General features: G+C 38.8%; 2 protein-coding genes across 2 annotated transcripts in view; both read left to right on the forward strand.

Moving 5' to 3' along the window:
- Nucleotides 1-12,425, forward strand: part of LOC127628053 (teneurin-2-like) — a 390,490-nt gene extending 378,065 nt beyond the window's left edge. Inside the window, exons 25-31 of the mRNA XM_052104713.1 lie at nt 153-1,027; nt 1,676-1,851; nt 3,899-4,134; nt 4,236-4,532; nt 4,745-6,365; nt 7,196-7,326; nt 10,490-12,425. Coding sequence (XP_051960673.1) covers nt 153-1,027; nt 1,676-1,851; nt 3,899-4,134; nt 4,236-4,532; nt 4,745-6,365; nt 7,196-7,326; nt 10,490-11,227 — 4,074 coding nt within the window. The 3' untranslated portion in view covers nt 11,228-12,425. The remainder of the gene's footprint in view (nt 1-152; nt 1,028-1,675; nt 1,852-3,898; nt 4,135-4,235; nt 4,533-4,744; nt 6,366-7,195; nt 7,327-10,489) is intronic.
- A 2,776-nt stretch (nt 12,426-15,201) lies between these two features.
- On the forward strand, nt 15,202-20,530 carry LOC127628074 (uncharacterized). Its single transcript, XM_052104751.1, has 2 exons — nt 15,202-15,563; nt 18,108-20,530. The coding sequence occupies exon 2, from the start codon at nt 18,132-18,134 to the stop codon at nt 19,032-19,034; it is 903 nt and encodes a 300-aa protein (XP_051960711.1). The 5' UTR covers nt 15,202-15,563; nt 18,108-18,131; the 3' UTR covers nt 19,035-20,530.
- Nucleotides 20,531-23,014: the final 2,484 nt, after the last annotated feature.

Below are 23,014 nucleotides of genomic sequence, written 5' to 3' on the forward strand. Positions count from 1 at the left end.
AGACCACCATCAAATGACTACCAACCACAATAAACCAGTCTGAACCAGTATGTGAATTCATGCTTGTCTAAACTGGTCTGGGTTCTGCCCTGTATTATATTTGCAATACATTTTCTTTGCATTTAAATTGAATCTAATTCTTGATGTTTCAGGTACGTCTAGAGTGGCCTACAGACCTGGCCATCAACCCTATGGACAACTCTCTGTATGTGCTGGAGAACAACATCATCCTGCGTATCTCTGAGAACCACCAGGTCAACATAATCGCAGGACGGCCCATGCACTGCCAGGTGCCTGGCATTGATTACTCGCTCAGCAAGCTAGCCATCCATTCTGCCTTGGAAAGCGCAACAGCCATCGCCATCTCCTACACAGGTGTGCTATATATTGCAGAAACTGATGAGAAGCGCATCAACCGCATTCGACAAGTCAGCACCAGCGGCGAGATCTCCTTGCTAGCCGGCGCAGCGTCTGAATGCGACTGCAAGAATGACGTCAACTGCAACTGTTTCTCAGGAGATGAGGGCTACGCTGCAGACGCTGGCCTAAATTGTCCTGCTTCGCTGGCTGTCTCACCAGACGGTACCCTCTACATTGCCGACCTGAACAACATCCGTGTGCGTTCGGTCTGCAGCAACCGCCCCAATGCCATGGCAAGCGGACAATATGAAGTGGGTTCATCTCTGGAACAGGAGCTGTATGTGTTTGGTTCAGATGGCCTTCACAGACAGACGATCAGCCTCATCACAGGCTTGGCCTTGTATAACTTCACTTACGGGCTGGATGGGGAGTTAGCAGCAATTACTGATGCCTCTAACAATACACTACGAGTGAGGAGGGAGGCTTCTGGGTCTATCAGGCTTGTGCTGTTACCGGAGAACCAGGTAGTAACACTCGGCATGGACCCAGCCGGAAGTCTACGTTCAGTGTCTGCGCTCAGCCAGGAAGTGGCACAACTCAGTTATGCTGCTAATATGGAACTTTTGGCCTCTAAATCGGATGAAACGGGATGGACAAACTTTTATGAGTGAGTATGAGATGTGATAACAGAACGCTGTGAGCTGAGCAATCAATTATATTACTATGGATTTTTTCAGTCAGTCCAAAAAACTGAAAATGAAAGTTCTGTTCTTATCTACTCACCGTAATATCTTTTAAAACTCTTATGACTTGCTGTCTTCTGAGGCACACAAAATACGTTAGACACAATGTTAGGGAAGGTTCGTTCTATGAAAAAAGTAAGGGTTTGGAATGAAATGAGGGTTAGAAAATTATGACAGAATTGTCATTTATGGGTGAAATAACTTTAGGTTTGTTGTCTGTTGGGATCATTTTTTTGTCATGGTAGATCTTGTGAAAGATTAGCTTCTAATTTCCTGGCACTATCAATAGATTTCTTTACATCATAACTTTGGAGTCTTGGAGCCATCTAGTGTATGTATCTAAGAAATGCTTCCAAACTTTCAAAGGCATCTTTGTATCTTTAACTATATGAAGTGATTGTGCAAGATGTTACGGTTGCTGTCTCAAACTTTTCAAAACATGGGGATGATGCTTGTAATTGAAAATAATTGATCATCTTTATGGACAAAAAAGATAATTTCATTCCAACTGATGCATTTGCAGTATTTGATGTGTATGTTAGTGATTTTTGTCTTGTATCTTTCATTCTCAGCTATGACAGTGAGGGTCGTCTAACTAACGTCACATACCCCACTGGTGTTGTGACCAGCCTGCATCGTGAGATGGAGGAGACCATCAACATTGACATGGAGAGCTCAAACAGAGATGATGATGTCACGGTCATCACTAATCTTTCCTCTGTAGAGGCATCCTACACTGTGGTTCAAGGTACACACAAACTCACATGTGCAAACACACACTCAGTTCAGATTGCAAACTGTTGCCCCCCATTTCCCCAGTAAATCACATCCATTAAGAACAAAACATGCAGCAGGCAGGTGGTCTGATGTTTCTGCTTACTAGTTACAGGGAGTAATTTGTGGAGTCCAGCAGAGCAGAGAAATCACCATTTTACAAGTCACTATAGGCTTCCGTTAGGGGTTCCAGGAGGATGCAAATCTTGAAGGCTTAAAGTCTTGTGTTATATATCCCTGTTTCAGTGGGTTTTGTGTTATAATGGATTCTCTCAGATAACATATTTGTTACTTCCTGTAAAGAATATGCTTTTGCTGTTTACTCAAGCTGAATTACATTAAAACCAACCCTTGGGTGCCCTCTGCCTGTTAACAACGTTTCAAAATGTACTTGCATTTTTTAAGACTTTGAATGTGTACATAATTGTGTTTCACAGGTACATTTCTGTGGAAAGCAGTGTCTGATCAAATTGTAGCCTGTAAATGGAACTGGAGATATTTATGCTGCTTTTAGTGAAAGCTAAAGCTCCTATAAATCCAAAAGCTGCATAATTGTATTACACAAATCCACCCAACTGTACTGCATTTTAGCTTAACACACTATACAATTTCAATTCAGGCCTAATGTCCCAAACTAAATAAAATGAGGTTGATTTTAGGTTACACTTTATAATAGCTTCCCTTAATAACTAAATGTTGCATTTTATAATGCATCACAGATCAAAAGTTCATATATATTCATATTTGACTGCACATAATCAACTTATATGTTCAAATGTTATATTAACCTCCGGAGACCCGTGCTGTGTGCATTTTCAATTTCCCTTTTTGATTTGAAACTAGTAGCACCTAATAAACATGCAAAACAAATTCTAGAGCAAATAGTTTTCCTACAAATGTATATCCACATATGTTGACAGCGAGACTACATTTTGAAATAAAAAAAAAACCACTAAGCTAAAGAAAGTCCGATTTCTTTTTTCATCAGATTGTTTATTATGTTTCCAGGTTTATTCATGGTTATTCGTGTTTTTGAGATATTACAGACATTACAGCTGATTTTCTTTAAAACTGTTTTAGAACAATGTGTATTGGGAAAAGCACAAATTAGAAACTATACAAATAAAAATTATTTTACTTGATTTGACTTTTATGTTACAATGTTTATTGCTACTTTGGCAACAAAATCACAATGTTCTCTCGTTGCACTGTCAAACTAACAATTGATAGTCAGTGCTGAAGCATTTTACCAGTCATGAAGCAGTTTACAATTTATAATTATCCATTATAAATTACGAATCGTAGTACTGATTAACATTGTCCCATGTGTGCCAACCATGTTGAGTGGTTCAAACATAATCTGTAGCCTGAAACTGAATTTTGATAAAAAGTTTGGATTGAATGCAACTGGCTTCATAGGAAATCTATAGGCTACTATCTTGCTCCCTTTCACCCTATTTAGTAAATGTTTGCTGTCTGTCTGCACTGGTCTCAGAACAGTAAGAAATGCATCATATTTTCTTCCTAACTCCATTAAAAAAAAAAATACTCAGTGTGTAAATGTGAATATGTGATTTCTAATGAAAATCATGTGCTATTGTACACATTAGTGTACATTGCGTTTAGCAGCGTGGCGTTTCGTGATAAATCACTCAACTTTTAAAAATGGCATATCGGATGAAACTAAAGACTCTAATCTGTCCACTCAGACAGGTTTCAATGTAAAAACTTAATTCCATTTCTTACCAGATGTAGTTTTGTTGGCATTTCTTCCAAAGACAAACTCCGGTGTGAACGGTGCCATGTTGTTGTCGAAAGTTTAACCCTTTACTGGCAGCACAGAATCTCCTGAACTGAAATCAGTCGGTTTAAATTAAATTAATTTATGTGTTGCGTATAGCGAAGCCAAAATGCAATATCCAAGCATGTTTATGTGGGGTCGCACAAGGATAAAGCCTAGCCTGGTTTTACAATAATCTAATAATTACAATAATCTGTCTTCTACATTTGTCTTTTCACAGATCAAGTTCGGAATAACTATCAGTTGTACCACAATGGCACACTGCAGGTGACATATGCTAATGGAATGGGTATTACTTTTCACACTGAGCCACACATCCTTGCGGGGTCGGTGAGCCCTACCATCGGGAGGTGCAATATCACACTTCCTACTGACAGCGGACTCAACTCCATTGAGTGGCGCATGAGAAAAGAGCTGACCAAGGGCAAGGTCACAGTGTTTGGCAGGAAGTTACGTGTAAGCTTGCCATTATACTACTAGAGTTAAATAGGATATATAGCATTGAATTTATAGTTTAAAATCCTTGGAAAATCTTTCATTCTGAAAACATTTTCCAGGCCCACAGCAGAAATCTACTTTCCATTGACTATGACCGGAACACCAGAACAGAGAAGATCTATGATGACCACCGCAAGTTCACTCTGCGCATTATCTATGACGCCCAGGGCCGGCCGGCTACCTGGCTGCCCAGCAGTAGCCTGGCCCTGGTCAATGTGAGCTATTCTCCTACAGGCCGGTTGGTGGGCTTGCAGAGAGGCAGCATGAGTGAGAAAAGTGGGTATGACACATTTGGACGCATCCTATCGCGAACCTTTGTCGATGGGAAAGTTTGGAGCTTCAGCTACCTGGAGAAGGTGACTCTTTTTTTATAAATTTTTTTCAAATCATATGAAGTCATATTGGGCTTTTACTTTGGGTATGTAATAATTTAGCTTTTCTTTAAGGGATAGTTCTTCTAAAAATGAATAAGTAAATAATGATAGAAAATTTATTTTTGGTTGGACTATCCCTTTAATCTTATTGCTCAACTTTTACTGTATTTTCTCTCTTTCTGATTACTCTACAGTCCATGGTGTTGCTCCTGCAGCAGAGTCAGAAACAGTATGTCTTTGATTTTGACACAGCGGGCCGGGTCACAGCAGTCACCATGCCAAGTATGGCCAGACACACAATGGCCACCCATGTTTCTGTCGGTTACATTCGAAACACTTACAACCCTCCTGAGAGCAATGCCACAGTTATTCATGACTTCCGTGAGGACGGCCGCCCCCACGCCACATTCTACCTCGGAACAGGCCGTCGTGTGCTGTACAAGTACGGAAAGCTGAGAAAGCTTTCTGAGGTGCTATACGATGCAACTTCTGTCACCTTTGGCTATGACGATACTACTGGGGTGCTCAAGATGGTCAACCTGCAGAGTGGAGGTTTCTCTTGCACCATACGCTATCGTAAGCTTGGCCCACTAGTGGACAAACAGATGTATCGGTTCTCTGAGGAAGGAATGGTTAATGCTCGTTTTGACTACACCTACCATGACAACAGCTTCAGGGTGGCCAGCATAAAGCCAGTAATAGGGGAGACCCCACTTCCAGTGGACCTGTACCGCTATGATGAGATATCCGGGAAGGTTGAGCACTTTGGCAAGTTTGGCATCATATACTACGACATCAACCAAATCATTACTACAGCTGTTATGACGCTCAGTAAGCATTTTGATGCGCATGGCCGCATCAAAGAAGTGCAGTATGAGATCTTCCGCTCACTGATGTATTGGATGACGGTGCAGTATGACAGCATGGGCCGTGTTATCAAACGTGAACTGAAGATTGGTCCCTATGCTAATACCACACAGTATCGATACGAATATGATGGTGACGGCCAGCTTGTGGGCGTCAAAGTTGATGACTGGTCTACTTGGCGCTACAGCTACGATCTAAATGGCAATCTACATTTGCTAAACCCTGGTAACAGTGCCCGTTTACTACCGCTACGCTATGATCTTCGAGACCGAATCACGCGGCTTGGTGATATGCAGTATCAGCTTGATGAGGATGGCGTGCTTGCGCAGAGGGGCACAGACTTCTTTGAGTACAACTCCAAAGGGCTTCTGGAGAGAGCCTACAGCCGTACAGGGGGAGGTTGGAGCATTCGTTACCGCTATGATGGCCTGGGTCGCCGCATCTCCCGGAGAACCAGTGATGGCGAGCATCAGCAGTACTTTTATGCCGACTTGAACTACCCCACTCGGGTCACTCATGTCTACAACCACTCCAGATCTGAGATCACCTCATTCTATTACGACCTGCAGGGCCATCTGTTTGCTATGGAGGTCAGTGGTGGCGAGGAATACTACATCGCTTCGGACAATGTAGGCACTCCACTGGCCATCTTTAGCAGTAATGGGCAAATGGTCAAGCAGCTGCAGTACACAGCGTATGGTGAAATCTACCATGACTCCAACCCGGATTTCCAACTCATATTGGGTTTTCATGGAGGCCTTTATGATCCTCTCACCAAGCTGGTTCACTTTGCCCAGAGAGACTATGATGTGCTGGCAGGACGATGGACTGCACCTGATCATAATTTGTGGTCAAAGATAGGCAAAGAGCCAGCTCCTTTCAACATATATATGTTCAAGAACAATAATCCACTCAGTGATATGATTGATATTAAAAACTATGTGACAGGTAAGAGTATGCTCGAAGTTTCTATTTTGTATTTATAGACTGTACAAAGAATTATTTCTAATAGGGCTGCACAATTAGCTGACAAATGGTTAAGGAAAATCTGAAAATATATCAGGGAATTTTCAAATAGAGATTTCCAGGCTTGGAAAAGTGGAAAAATTTAAATCTTAATACTCATGGAAATTTGAATAATAATTTAAAATTTTTGTTGTTATCCTCTGCTCTAAAATATTTTATTGGCTACAAATTTGTCTTTGAATTATTTTTAACAGTCTTCAACCAGTAATTAAATGACTGGAAAAACTATGGAAAAGTTAATTAAATATAATTTACTTTCATTTTCATCAAAAAGTGCGTTAACCCTAAATTAGTCGAATAAGTAAATGCTGCCACAATTATTTAATCAGGAAAGATTAAATTACAGCTTTCCATTTTATTTACATGTTTTTGCAGCAGTTTAGCATTCTAACCAATCATGGCTACTCGTTTTCTGTGTATAATATATTCCAATTTTAATAACAGTGGGGTTTTTATGTTGCTAAGAGGTCCAACGTGAAGTTAACCATTTATGCGCTTGTCTCGTTCGTATAAAGCAGCAATAAATAAATTCAAGGTCACAGTTCTCAGCTTGTTTTAGATATGTTGCCTACATAAAGCATAATGCCCCACACAAAATAATTTTTTTAAATAAATTCTATGAATCAAAAAGAATCACAAATACAATATCAAGGGAAATAATCGACAAGTCGTGCAGCCCTAAATTCTAAATTACTCCCAGTGTTTCATATGATAATGGTTCATTTTTTTTTTCTATCTTCATTGTTTTGCAGATGTGAAGAGTTGGCTGGTTATGTTTGGCTTCCAGCTCAGCAACATCATACCAGGGTTTCCTAGACACTCACTCTATTTTGTTGACCCTCCCTATGAAATATTCTCCAGCCTAGACTCTTATAATACTCAGGTGAGTTTGATATGACATTCCTTTTTCAAATAAATTATTTGTCAAAATTTGCTGAGCCCTTAGAGTAGATTAACTAACTGATCTGAAAGTGATCTCACATAACATAGGTGGGTGATTCTCACAAAGCTTGTCAAGAAAATGTCATGGTCCTTTTTTGAATGTGTGAATGTGAATAAAATAGTGTTAAATGTCTCTACAAAAGCACTTATTTTCTCATCTAGCCATTTAAACACTTGATACTGGGGGGAAAACAAATGGAAATAACCATTAATCATACTGGTTTGAGATATCAGATATTAAGACAATGTATCCAAATTAATAAGAAATAAAAAAAATGAAATGAAAACAAAAAGGACAAAACAAACCAGCAGGAAGTGCACAAATGTGCTAAGAAAATTAATGGTCATTAATACTTAAAGACTTCTGGTCTGTGCCTTCTCAATTCCCACAGGACATTTAAAAAAGAAAAAAAAAAAAACACCTTTCTATATTACTGTTATGTTTGTGTTAATCCTGTCCTTCTCGTACACATGGTCCTATCAAAATCAAAAGAAACAAATAAGTAATTATATTTTGCATCTAGAAAACAAAAAATATTTTTAGAGGAATTAAGAATTTTTACATTGTGACATTATTTTCACAATGTAAAATTTCATATATCATAGTATTATTGCCTTGGTACTGCCTTTAATTTTTGTTGATTTTAATTTATAAAAGGGTACAACAGCCTTTTTGTACTGTAATAGAGTCAAAAGGACAGTTAAAAGTAATGTGAATCATCTTTGACAACAATGAGAACATAGGGTTGTCATAATATATTGATCAGCACATTATTTCATTGATACATTTTTGAGACAATATATTAACATAAGCCGACATTTAAATTAGAAGCCTAATTTGTGTGCTTTCAATTCACTGCCAGTTGCATTCCATTCAGTGTAGTATGACGTAATAAATTTGGGAGACGATGAGTCGGTCACTAACAAGGGGCAGATATCTCACACACACATTACAAGTTTATGGCGTTACGAAGGAATTCACAAAGTGACGTTGATGAGTTTGCAGGATAGTGTATGAAACTAGAAATGGCAACGTTTATTATGCAATTTCCCTGTACCACTGAAAAGGTCTTTCATTCAAGCTGTCGAACCACAAAAAGACAAACCTGTAACTAAAATACATTGCGTAGACTATATGAAAGATTCATATGCACAATATATCATCCAGTGATGGCTAGAGTAAATACTATTTATACTAAAAAGACTACTCTGCAATGAGCAGCCCTATTTATATCTAAAAAAAATCCTGATATCGATAAACATCAGGAAAATATTCTGATTATCGTTACGTGAAAACGGTATCGATCCGAAGCCTATGGGAATAGTCAAAGTAAAACTTTACCTTAATGTGAATTGTGGTGTAAAATGTCATTAAATGCCCTGAAAATAATTCTTTTATATATATATATATATACACACTCACCTAAAGTATTATTAGGAACACCTGTTCAATTTCTCATTAATGCAATTATCTAATCAACCAATCACATGGCAGTTGCTTCAATGCATTTAGGGGTGTGGTCCTGGTCAAGACAATCTCCTGAACTCCTGAACTGAATGTCAGAATGGGAAAGAAAGGTGATTTAAGCAATTTTGAGCATGGCATGGTTGTTGGTGCCAGACGGGCCGGTCTGAGTATTTCACAATCTGCTCAGTTACTGGGATTTTCACGCACAACCATTTCTAGGGTTTACAAAGAATGGTGTGAAAAGGGAAAAACATCCAGTATGTGGCAGTCCTGTGGGCGAAAATGCCTTGTTGATGCTAGAGGTCAGAGGAGAATGGGCCGACCGATTCAAGCTGATAGAAGAGCAACTTTGCCTGAAATAACCACTCGTTACAACCGAGGTATGCAGCAAAGCATTTGTGAAGCCACAACACGCACAACCTTGAGGCGGATGGGCTACAACAGCAGAAGACCCCACCGGTACCACTCATCTCCACTACAAATAGGAAAAAGAGGCTACAATTTGCAAGAGCTCACCAAAATTGGACAGTTGAAGACTGGAAAAATGTTGCCTGGTCTGATGAGTCTCGATTTCTGTTGAGACATTCAGATGGTAGAGTCAGAATTTGGCGTAAACAGAATGAGAACATGGATCCATCATGCCTTGTTACCACTGTGCAGGCTGCTGGTGGTGGTGTAATGGTGTGGGGGATGTTTTCTTGGCACACTTTAGGCCCCTTAGTGCCAATTGGGCATCGTTTAAATGCCACGGCCTACCTGAGCATTGTTTCTGACCATGTCCATCCCTTTATGGCCACCATGTACCCATCCTCTGATGGCTACTTCCAGCAGGATAATGCACCATGTCACAAAGCTCAAATCATTTCAAATTGGTTTCTTGAACATGACAATGAGTTCACTGTACTAAAATGGCCCCCACAGTCACCAGATCTCAACCCAATAGAGCATCTTTGGGATGTGGTGGAACGGGAGCTTCGTGCCCTGGATGTGCATCCCACAAATCTCCATCAACTGCAAGATGCTATCCTATCAATATGGGCCAACATTTCTAAAGAATGCTTTCAGCACCTTGTTGAATCAATGCCACGTAGAATTAAGGCAGTTCTGAAGGCAAAAGGGGGTCAAACACAGTATTAGTATGGTGTTCCTAATAATCCTTTAGGTGAGTGTATATATATATACAGGGTTGGTAAGGTTACTTTTAAAAAGTATTCTGCTACAGATTACATGCTGTAATGTGTAACATATTCCATTAGTTTACTCAAAGTCATTAATTTAATCTAAATTCTTTGGATTACTTCTTCAGTACTGGCAAATTTTTCACTTGTTTGTGAAAAATAAGTAAATAAAGTAAGAAAATTCACTAAAATTTATTCACTCGGCTGTGCAAGAAAAAACACATTTAAATTCTCATTAAGTATAAGATTTTTGCAGGTCATCTTTGCTCCAATATTACAGATCTTACTAGAGGAAAAAAGTTATGCTCCAATGTGCATTTTCGTCATAGATATTTTGGTTGTAGCTTTCTATATAATGTTAAAGGCTAGGTTGATTTAGAGTTAGAATCACCCGGGTAGCAAATTACTACTGAACAAATTATTACTGTCACTGACTTTTGAACTATCCAATTTTACAGATTTTCACTGGAGTTCAGCATTCAGTGGAACGACATAACCAGGCTTTCATGGTTCTCGAGGGGAGGCTGCTCAATAAACAGCGGCGTGCCAAGCGGGAAAAGCCTGGCTATTGGTTTGGCACCAGCACACCTATCGTGGGCAAGGGAATGATGTTTGCTATCAGGGATGGCCACGTGTTAACAGACTTAGCCAGCATAGCTAGTGAAGATAGTCGCAAAATTTCACAGATTCTTAGCAATGCTATCTACTTGGATGGGACTCATTACACCATTGATGGCCGTGACTGCCACTTCTTTGTAAAGCTCGGACTACCAGACAGCGATCTGCTGGCCCTGGGTCTCAGCAGTGGACACAAGACGCTAGACAGTGGAATCAATGTAACTGTTAGTGGACGCTCACGCCGGGGTGTCACTCTAGAGATCCACTCTTCAAAAATAACCCACAGTGTTCGATATGGACTATCAGCAGAGGTTCTGGAAAAGGAGCGAAGCCGCATTCTGGAGCAAGCCCACCAGAGGGCGCTGTCTGGAGCCTGGGTTAGAGAGCAGCACCAAGTACGTGAAGGCAGGGAAGGAGGTTGCATATGGGCTGACAATGAAAAGCAACAGTTGTTAGCCATGGGGAAGGTACCAGGCTATGAAGGCTACTATGTGCTACCGGTGGAGCAGTACCCTGAACTGGCTGACAGCAGCACAAACATCCAGTTCCTCAAACAGAATGAAATAGGCAAGAGGTAACAGAGTTCTTACTGTTTCTGATGCCATGCGGTGTCCTACAAAGAGAGCATAATAGAGCGCGCTGCAAAGAGATTGTTTAAAAACTTCATCCAAATGGAGAAATTACAGCCAGCAGCCAAAACACTATGACCCCAAATAAATTAAAAAATGCACTTGCAAGGCCTTGTGACACAAGGCGAACAATGATTTTGTAGTGACATTTTGACTTTATAGAAAGTGGAGAATATGTTTTTGTTATTTTAGACTGGCTGTAAAGGACAGGCATTTGTGATGGCAGTGTGATGGCTCACTGCTTTGGTTTTCATGACTGCATATCAAACCATACATTTAAAATCACACTACAGCAGTTAATCGCTGTGTCTCAGACCAGTAAAACAATAACTGGATTCCCTTTAGGAACATATTCAAAAGAAACTTCAGTGTCTCTACATTTTCAGTCTCTTTTTCCACTTGAATTTACTCAATAGGTATGGTGATCTTTTAGCTATGTATTGTATAAGATTCCAATGGCTTCACACAAGGCTGAGCTATTCTTAAAATCCATGAATTGGACGTCAACGTCGAGGTGCTGATTGTGAGCAGTTCACACCATCTGTACTCTTCTGTTCACAATACAGTATACTGTATGACAATCACAGGGGCTGTTCACAAAGACAAACATTGATCAATAACTTTACATGAGCCAACCATTTTGTATAAAGTGTGTGTGTGTGTGTGTGTGTGTGTGTGTGTGTGTGTGTGTGTGTGTGTGTGTGTGTGTGTGTGTGTGCGTGAGAGAGAGAGAGCGAGAGAGAGAGATTATATTCTGTTTTCTTTTAATTTTACTTCAACTTGGCAAGTGATAACATATGAAAGAGAAATATATATTGTTTTTTATATTGTTTCTATTTAAGTCTTTTAAAACTGTGAAATACATATGTAAAATATTCTCAGTTGGACGGCTTCAAATAAGGACATTTCTTTGAGGAAGTGGCTTCATTGTTACATTATGTGAAAACCATCACAAGATTCATTGCAAAGGTCATGTTGTATTTAAATATTACTTAAATTAAAGCAGCCTTTGACTTTTAATTTTATTTATTTTCTTCATGTGGAATCAATTCTGACTAAGTCAGTGTGGCTTTCAGCTTCAACTAGAGCAAAGTTGATACAAGCTGATACACACGCGACCTGTGGATGGGGGTTCTTTGGAGTTCAATGGAAATAAAACATTTGCATTTGTCATTTTTGAACATGTGTAAGTTCCTTACATAACAGCTGAACAAAATGCTTGTGTTCAATTCCTGCCATAGGAGACTTTAAAATGCTCTCTTTATATACTGATAATTTCTGGTTCAAATTATGAGGTGATTGCTATATTAATATATATATATATATATATATATATATATATATATATATATATATATATATATATATATATACAGTGAGGAAAATAAGTAATTGAACACCCTGCTATTTTGCAAGTTCTCCCACTTAGAAATCATGGAGGGGTCTGAAATTGTAATCGTAGGTGCATGTCCACTGTGAGAGACATAATCTAAAAAAAAATCCAGAAATCACAATGTATGATTTTTTAACTATTTATTTGTATGATACAGCTGCAAATAAGTATTTGAACACCTGATAAAATCAATGTTAATATTTGGTACAGTAGCCTTTGTTTGCAATTACAGAGGTCAAACGTTTCCTGTAGTTTTTCACCAGGTTTGCACACACTGCAGGAGGGATTTTGGCCCACTCCTCCACACAGATCTTCTCTAGATCAGTCAGGTTTCTGGGCTGTCGCTGAGAAACACGGAGTTTGAGCTCCCTCCAAAGATTCTCTATTGGGTATAGGTCTGGAGACTGGCTAGGCCACGCCAGAACCTTGATATGCTTCTTACAGAGCCACTCCTTGGTTATCCTGGCTGTGTGCTTCGGTCATTGTCATGTTGGAAGACCCAGCCTCGACCCATCTTCAATGCTCTAACTGAGGGAAGGAGGTTGTTCCCCAAAATCTCACAATACATGGCCCCGGTCATCCTCTCCTTAATACAGTGCAGTCAGCCCTGTCCCATGTGCAGAAAAACACCCCCAAAGCATGATGCTACCACCCCCATGCTTCACAGTAGGGATGGTGTTCTTGGGATGGTACTCATCATTCTTCTTCCTCCAAACACGGTTAGTGGAATTATGACCAAAAAGTTCTATTTTGGTCTCATCTGACCACATGACTTTCTCCCATGACTCCTCTGGATCATCCAAATGGTCATTGGCAAACTTAAGACGGGCCTTGACATGTGCTGGTTTAAGCAGGGGAACCTTCCGTGCCATGCATGATTTCAAACCATGACGTCTTAGTGTATTACCAACAGTAACCTTGGAAACGGTGGTCCCAGCTCTTTTCAGGTCATTGACCAGCTCCTCCCCTGTAGTTCTGGGCTGATTTCTCACCTTTCTTAGGATCATTGAGACCACACGAGGTGAGATCTTGCATGGAGCCCCAGTCCGAGGGAGATTGACAGTCATGTTTAGCTTCTTCCATTTTCTAATGATTGCTCCAACAGTGGACCTTTTTTCACCAAGCTGCTTGGCAATTTCCCCATAGCCCTTTCCAGCCTTGTGGAGGTGTACAATTTTGTCTCTAGTGTCTTTGGACAGCTCTTTGGTCTTGGTCATGTTAGTAGTTGGATTCTTACTGATTGTATGGGGTGGACAGGTGTCTTTATGCACCTAATGACCTCAAATAGGTGCATCTAATTTAGGATAATAAATGGAGTGGAGGTGGACATTTTAAAGGCAGACTAACAGGTCTTTGAGGGTCAGAATTCTAGCTGATAGACAGGTGTTCAAATACTTATTTGCAGCTGTATCATACAAATAAATAGTTAAAAAATCATACATTGTGATTTCTGGATTTTTTTTTAGATTATGTCTCTCACAGTGGACATGCACCTACGATGACAATTTCAGACCCTCCATGATTTCTAAGTGGGAGAACTTGCAAAATAGCAGGGTGTTCAAATACTTATTTTCCTCACTGTATATATATATATATATATATATATATATATATATATATATTTATTTATTTATATATATTTATTTATTTATTTATTTATTTATTTATTTATTATGTAAAAAAGCTAATTTATCATAAAGCCAACCTTAACCCCAACCAATTTTCACTCATAAAAAGAGATTTTTGCAGGTTGCTCAGTTTGCTTGATTAAAATGAACTACAGCAACACACTAGGACGTTTTGTCTAACTTAATTTAATTCCGTTCTATTCAATTAAATTTGTGAAATTAAAGTTGACTTAATCCATCTGAGTTTGAACCGTGCATCACCTAGATTTTCTTGACCCGCGTAGCCTATGCGGTACTCGGCTGTGCAAGTCGTTGACACCTGTGCCTGCTGTTGTATACTCTTCTCAGAAACTCACAAACAGTGTTGTGTGTAACGCATTACAAAGTAACACGTTACTGTAGTCTAATTATATTTTGCGATAACGCAGTGACACGCATTACTTAATAAAAATCTGATTACAGTTAAAGACATGAATAAAATTAAGTTACTTACACATTTATTGCTAAAATAATCATATTATGTATGTAAAATGCATTTAAAAATGTATTACGTTCCTATTTTGGTACTTTTATATGTCGTCACCTTCCTAAAATAATTGCCTAAGTCATTTTTTCACTTTTCTCAGAAAACACAAAACACTGAACCAATAACTGAATATATGATATTTATTGATAATGTCACTCAAAAAGGTAGAATTGCGTGATCTGTTCAACTGAGGATGTGGGCGATTTTACCAAAGGTGGCCAGCATCATGAGGAGATGACTTATGCAAAAAAATCATTTTTGTCAAAAAATGACTTAGGCAATTATTTTAGGAAGGTGACGATGTGTTGCTGCGTGTGTCAGCTAATGAGCATGCGCGCTAACAAACCACAATGGCATTGAGGACACGTATCGAGGGGATGACAGATGAGTGTGTTACTATGGATGCAGCGGAGTGAACTGAAAACCAAAGTGAAGCGTTTCAAGTTTTCATTGGCTCGCAATCAATCTCAGCGAGATCTGTGTCAGCATGCTCTCAGCCCTGGCTGAGGCACGCAAAGCTGGGACACCAACAAATCCTCCTTAAATATCCCCTCCTCTCGCGTGGCCCTCTGCAGCTGCCGCGGGAGGAGAGGGGATCGCTTTCGGGTGTATATGGAAAACAGCGTTCCCATCTGACAGAGGGATATATCACTCACAAGGTGGAAACATTTGCAGAACGGCGTCTTGAAAAAGACTTCACTAAGCAAATGGGTCATTCTACAGAAACGTCCACTTTTGGTATGGCAAGATGTCTTAAAATGTATTTAATTTTCTAACATTTAAACTTAGACCACATTATTAGATTACTCTTTGACTTTATGAATACTTATAAATGACAGCTTAATGATTTAAAAAAAATATGTGCATGTATTTAAAGACCGCATACCAGAGGCGGCGGCAGCCGATTTTGCCGGGGCTTCAGCCCCGAATGTTTTGAGTGTAGCCCCGAATGTATTTTGAAAAGTTGACTGACAATAGCCTATGTAAACCTCCGAAATCATAAGTTGCCTTATTTCATTGTGCTTTGGCTTTGCACATACTGCATACAGCCTGTAAAAATAGACATAGGCATAATCTAGCCTATAGAATAAGTTCCTTTGCTGTCGGTAGCCTATGGGCGACTCTGTTTCTTCCTCTCTGTTGAATATGCAGCAGGTAGGGGAGGAGCTGACATCAACTTACTTTACTTAGTGGCGAGTTAACAGCAGTTAGCAGGAAAGACAGCAAAAATGAAGCAAATGAGGCTTCTAAAATTTCCGAAAGAAGTCAGTGGGTAAGAATTTGCATTTGTTTTTGTCCTTAAAGTCTAAAGATCATCATCTGGCTGGCTTTCACCCACAGTAGGCTAAACCTCAAGACATCTGCTACTGACTGATATCAGATGTTGTAACCTCTAGCCTCGTGGTTAGTGCATCTGCTTCTCATGCTGGAGACTGTGGTTCGAGTCCAGTTTGGAGCATAATTTTCTTGTTTATCAGGTGTTATTTTCTCTAAGGATAACCAATAAGCATTAGCATAAAATGTATGTGTGACTTGTGTTGTGATATTAGTTTGTTGTAAATATACACTTTGAGGGTAGCAAAGATGTGCCAGAATCAGGCATGGAAACTGGTAACAATTAATCAGTCACTTTACTTTAGAGAAAGTTAAAAGTGGAACATTTCTTATCCCAATGATCCTAATGAAAGGATTTTGACAGATGAACATGGAGAATTATATACAATTCGATGCCATGGTGTGTCAATGAACTTAGACTAAAGTCATTCATGTATTGCTTTAACTTAGGATCTTATACATCATTTTGACTATTTATGTAAAAAAAAAAAAAATTATTTATATAAAAAAAAATTTTTTACTTCACTTTACTCACTATAATATAACTCTTTTGTGATGACTTTATTGTAATGTACATGAAAATTCAAGAATCATGATAGATCTTAGGGCAATCCCATTGATCTGCTCTTCCCAATACATTTTCTTCAATGGTATTGGTCGACAATTTGAAATATGTAGCACTTGATGAATTAGTTGTTTGAAGCTGATTTGCAATAAGTTATGTGCTGTATCTGTTCTTTTGCATCACAGATGATTCAGGGAGGAGAGAGGATGTTGAGGATAGAACTAGAGTGGAAGATTTAGGAACTGTAGAAACAGGCCCAGCCAGAGCAAAACTCAAAGAATACCCTCTCACCAGCTTTGGACTACAGAGAGGTGGTTGCTAGTGTGAAAATAAAATTGTCTGGGCTAAGCCCCGGATGTCCTTCAATGCTGGAAACGCCTCTGCCGCATACACCATTTTTTTGTCACTGGTGTTACCTTACTTCTTTATACGGAAGAGGACTAGGGCCAAGCAATAATAAAAAAATAAAACCATCTCGAGATTAAAGTCATTATAATGCAAGATTAAACTCGTTAAATTTCGAGAAAAAGTCGAAATACAATCTTGAGAATAAACTCATTAAATATCGAGAATAAAGTCATTATAATGCGAGAATAAACTCATTACATTTCGAGAATGAACGCGTTACATTTTGAGACCGATTTGAGGCCACATTCATCCTAACATCGAGCCTACTGCGTGCGTTTCGGCCATCGACACGCGAGCGAGTGAGTGATTTTTGACTTAAACATTTATCTTGATTATTAGTGACTTTGTATACCATGTACGCTGCAATAGTGCTAGCTGTATCAATAGTTCCTAAAAATGGTCCAAGAACAAACCCGTTACAGACCTGGTTATAGCTCCACTTTCTTCAGTATAGCATACACAAATATATTAGCCTATAATGATGTTGTAGCTTTAACGCTAGACCCATTTATGAGTCATTTTCTAACGTAATATCAATTTGAAAGGCCCAGGGAGCAGACTGCACAATTATGTCCATCATCACTGTGACAGAATTTCTACGAGGCCGTGGTATTTCAGAGGACATACTTTCACTTCTGGAGGAAGAAAGGGTATGTAGCTATTCAACACGATTGGAACATCTGATTAAAAATAACACATATTTAGTGCTTTATTGAAAAGTCAGTGTTGTTTTCCTTTCAGTGAACCCACTGTATTATAGGCCCAGATTTACTAGTAAGCAGGGCAAATAGCGTGAGAGCGCAACTCCACAAAGCGGCATGGGAGTCAGTTCTGCGCGCGATCTACTGATGACGCACATGTATATTAAACAACACAGACGCAGTTGGATAATTTCCATAGACAGTAAAAGAAATGGACACAGCGACCCCACTGTACTTTTGAAAGGCAAATGAATTTTTTTTTTTAATCCACAGATTGACAGAGATGTTATTTTGCTAATGGAGGATTCAGCTCTGGCCAACTATATTCCCTCATATGGAGATAGACTTGCTCTTTTCAATTTTTGCCGCAACCAAAACCCTGCTTCCAAAAGGAAGTTGGGTCTGTTTGAAAGACTGAGAGAAAAGATGAAACTGAGAAAGCAATCTACAACTGAACCCCTGTCTGAAGAGACACCTGAGACTTCTAAACCCAAATCCAGAGCCAAAGCATGTAAGCGACAGATTGAAATTGGCTGGATTCATACAGAAAACAAAGAAACAAAACAGGTCAGAACAAAACAAGGAGGAGGTACTAGAAAGGTTGCAATGGACATTAATGCAGGATACAATGAGATCCTTAAAGAAGGTAAAGAACTTTTCTTCCCAGATGGAAATTCTTGTAAGGGTGATGAATGTGACTTCACATTTGAAGTTTGGGACTTCAGACAAAACGTTCTTCCCAGTGATGTCTCCATTGGCACAATACATGAGGCAGTGAAACTGCCAAATTTGCGCTTCTACATAGCTACTAGCCCAAACGAGTCAGCTGACAGTACTTCAAATATTGAGTCTGAAAGTGAAAATAATGATGAGACCAGCATCATCTCACTACAAAGTGATTATAGTGAAGATTTAACAGACTCTTCTACAATGCCCACTAACAACACAGATTATTCAGTTGTTACACATTTTCCAGTGGTACCTGGCCTGAAAATTACATTAGCTGAGGAAGTTTTCATCATGGCAGATGATGTAGTGAATGACCCACTTAATATTTCTGACCCTGAAATCACATTTGGCCCTTACTCAGGAGATGAATCTGACCTGGAGAACACATTTGTTTATCTGCCTCCAGAAACCACTGAAACTGGCATTCAAACAAAACAAATAATTATACGTCATGGAAACTGCCTCGGATGACATGATCAATGAATGTTCTGACCCCGAGACTTTGACCAGCCAACTGGGATTTAGACGCTTATTGCCAGACAATTCAGAGGAAGCTGGCTGTGGGTCAGGGGTTCTCCGAGATGTATATAGTACCTTCTGGCAAGAATTCTATGATCGTTGTACACTTGGAACTACAATGAAAGTTCCTTTTATTAGACATGATTTCCAAGCTGACTCTTGGAAAGCTGTTGGCAGAATTTTCCTGAAAGGTTACAAAGACTGCCAGTACATTCCAATAAAGCTGGCCCCCCCTTTTATGGAGGAGATGCTTTTTGGTGCAGTATACAGTGACCTGATAGAGTGCTTCCTTCAGTTTGTAAGCACCCACGAACGGGAAATTCTTCAACGTGCATTACAGGATTTCTCTTCTGTTGAACTTGATGAACTGTTGGAAGTTCTTGACAGCTATGAATGCCGCAGAAAAATCTCTGCAGAAAACTTCTCAGAAATTCTGAAGGAGATTTCCCACAAAGAGCTTGTCCAAAAGCCAATGTTTGTGTTAGACTGTTGGAAGGACATCACACAATCACAAATCTCCCTTACTTTTGATGAGCTAAAAGAGATGTATGCTAAACTCTTACCAACAACTAAAAAGGTCTTAGGACTTTTGCAGTTCCCTGCTGATATGACAGCAAAGCAAAGAGAAGTAGCACATCATCTGAAAAGGTACCTCAGAGAAATAGATGATGAGAAACTAGGAAAGTTTCTGAGGTTCTGCACAGGATGTCACTTGATTGTGTCAGACCACATCTCTGTTGAGTTTGCAGTGATGTCAGATTTCACAAGGCGCCCTATTGGGCGTACATGTGGGATGTTCCTTCAGCTGTGTGAGAACTATGAGAATTTTCCAGACTTCCGTGCTGAATTTAATGCTGTTTTGGAGAGCAACATTTGGGTAATGGACATTGTTTAACATGTAGTTGTCCACCTCATTCAGAATATCTGAAAAATCTTTTTGATTTGTTTGATTTGGATTTGATTTACAGAAATCAAAATTTTAGCATAAGTTAAAGATGAATTAACACATGCCCCCTTGCTTGTTTGGTTTTAGCAATGTTGCCTTGGAAATCTTAGCTTGATGATTGCAATTATACAAGCAAATGCTTGAAAAATAAAATAAAATGTCATTTAAATCCCAGTTTTAATTATGCTGTAAATTGTTAAGAATGTAACTGCTTGATCACATTTTAGATACAGATACAGATAAAAAGACACTATTGTCTGTCACACACTGATACTTGTAATTGTATGCTCAAATGTTTTATTGTCAATTTTCAGTGCAGACTCAAAGTTCCTTTAGAAAATGTTTCTGTTAAAATCCAAGGAGTTTTGTGCCAATTTAACAGATTTTGAAATTTCAAAATGTTTTCATGTTTCAATAAGCAGTGCTGTTCATTGTTCACATTTTGTACTAAATAAACAATTTTCTTAAAGATGAAATGTACATATACAAAAACATGTGCATAAATCAGACATAATGTTGGTAATTCAGTATCATAAAAAACATCAAATACTCTTATTTTAACATGGCACACAGCAACATGCAGTTTAGCTAAATAGAGGCTGTGCAATCCATAATGCACTATATAGAGATACTTTGAATACATAGTTACCTACAAAGGGTTAAGTAAGCATTGTGTATTAAACTTTTGCTGTTGATATTGCAAAGTCACACTCATTTTAACACACCAGCTGTAATTGTCATTGATATGCAGTATGAACTACAGATAAGACAAATAAATATGAGTTATGACAGATAGGTGCCCAGCTAACAAACTTTTCTGTGGATTAAGGACAATCAGATATTTTGCTGTTTTTCTGCTCTCAACAATATGTAGAGATTAGCTGCACTGAATGGATCTGTAGGAGCATCCCATCCATTTTCCTCCAGTAACAGACAGCACAGATCAAAAACTGTTTCATCACAAGGGACCTGACCCTTGGGGGTGCACTCTTCCTGACACAAAGCCGCTTCGTCCATGTCAATTAATTTGAGTCTATCTTCATTGTGCAATCCTGGAAGAGAGAACATCACTATTGGACGTCCTGATGCTGCATCATTTCCAGATCGTGCTCTGATTTTGTGGGAATTCCATGTATTTACAACCTCATCCAGTTCGTCCTGTAAAGAAGAACGAAAGAAAGAAAAAAAAATGTACAGAGAAATAAAGTATATTTTAGGTATACTACACAATAGTGTGTTGTATGCGTAATTATATTGCTATTTACAAGATTAGCAAATGCTACCAATACTCGTTCTAAAATCCGTTGGCGTTGTTACTCGCTAGTTCATTGTTTATACTGGCGTGTTTTTTTCCTCCCACAAAGGAATTTTATTATTATTTTATTTTTTTTAAGCTGCTGGATTTTGTGACATTTTTTTGGGTGAGATGTACTGTAGTAATATGTAGGCCTTGCTCATGTTTATTTGCTAGGATTGTTATCTAGACCTAGCAGCTAGGTCTGGAACTGTTTTTTTTTTATGGTAACCCACATGAAAAAAATACTATAGTAATTTATAGTAAAAATGCTATAGTGGTTTTGAACCACACTATAGTAAAGTAGGCTACCTGAATTAATTTGTACTATGCAGTTGTCAGTTCACTATAGTTAACACTACAGTAGCATTCATTAACAAATAGTTAATACTTTAGTATACAGCAGGCTAATTGAATTTACTATAGTATTTTTTTCATGTTAGAAATGTCATAGGTTAGCTATAAAACTATAATAGGTCTATAAAATGGCATTTTAAAACAAGACATACCTGAATTAGGTTAAGCAAGCAGAACTGGATCAGACTTTTATCCAAAAAGTCTCCGCTAAAGTGTCCATCACTGATTAATGTCTGGAAAAGGTTCATCCAAAACTGTGCGCTCTGCTTACGGAGGATACCCCACCATCCCTCGATTCGTTGGTTTGCTGTGCTTCTTCCGTAAAGGAAACTTCCCCGGCAAAACTGTCTCCATGGTTACTTCATAAAAACCTTTGCATTGCTGCCACACTACCATTTTCGGTCCCCATGTCAGCGCGGATCCTCTCGGGACACCTTCCTATGCCAATAACTGTTTTTATGAAGTAACTGGCTATTACTTTAGGATCGCTGTTGGTTGTGTACGCCTCCATCCACAGAATGTACCGACTGTAACCATCTATACACCCATTAATGGCAATGCCGTACGGTTTTAACTTATCATAGCCGTCCATATGCCAGAGTGCATTTGGGCCAGCGCAAGTGTACTGGCGTCTTCTCAAGCGTCTCCTTCGTCGAAATTCCACACCTTGAGGATCAACAAGTTTAATTATGCGTCTTATTGTATCCTGGGAAACCACGAAATCTCGATGAATCGCGCGTAGGTAAAGCCAGCGATAACCTTGCATTTGTCCACTGGTTGTCATTTCATGTTGGACAAAAGCGAGTACATCGCGCAAATTGGACTGATTTTTCCTTCTAAAAAGACCTAGCCGCTTGCAAATTCTCTTTAAAGTTCGTATGCTAATTATTATTCTGTCATAGTTAGCTAAAGTCGATAGTATTTCTTTGTTACTGAAAGAAAGTCTAAAATATAGCTTGACTAAGCGATCCAACTCTGCCATGTCCTCTATCAGTATGGCTATGCTGTGAACACTGATTTCATTTCGACTTTTTTTCTCAAAACACGACTTTTTTTCTCGAAATTTAACGAGTTTAATCTCGCATTATAATGACTTTATTCTCGATATTTAATGAGTTTATTCTCGAGATTGTATTTCGACTTTTTTTCTCGAAATTTAACGAGTTTAATCTTGCATTATAATGACTTTATTCTCGATATTTAATGAGTTTATTCTCGAGATTGTATTTCGACTTTTTTTCTCGAAATTTAACGAGTTTAATCTCGCATTATAATGACTTTATTCTCGATATTTAATGAGTTTATTCTCGAGATTGTATTTCGACTTTTTCTCGA

This window comes from Xyrauchen texanus, chromosome 34 (assembly GCF_025860055.1).
Source record: "Xyrauchen texanus isolate HMW12.3.18 chromosome 34, RBS_HiC_50CHRs, whole genome shotgun sequence".
NCBI classification, from domain to species: Eukaryota; Metazoa; Chordata; class Actinopteri; order Cypriniformes; family Catostomidae; genus Xyrauchen; species Xyrauchen texanus.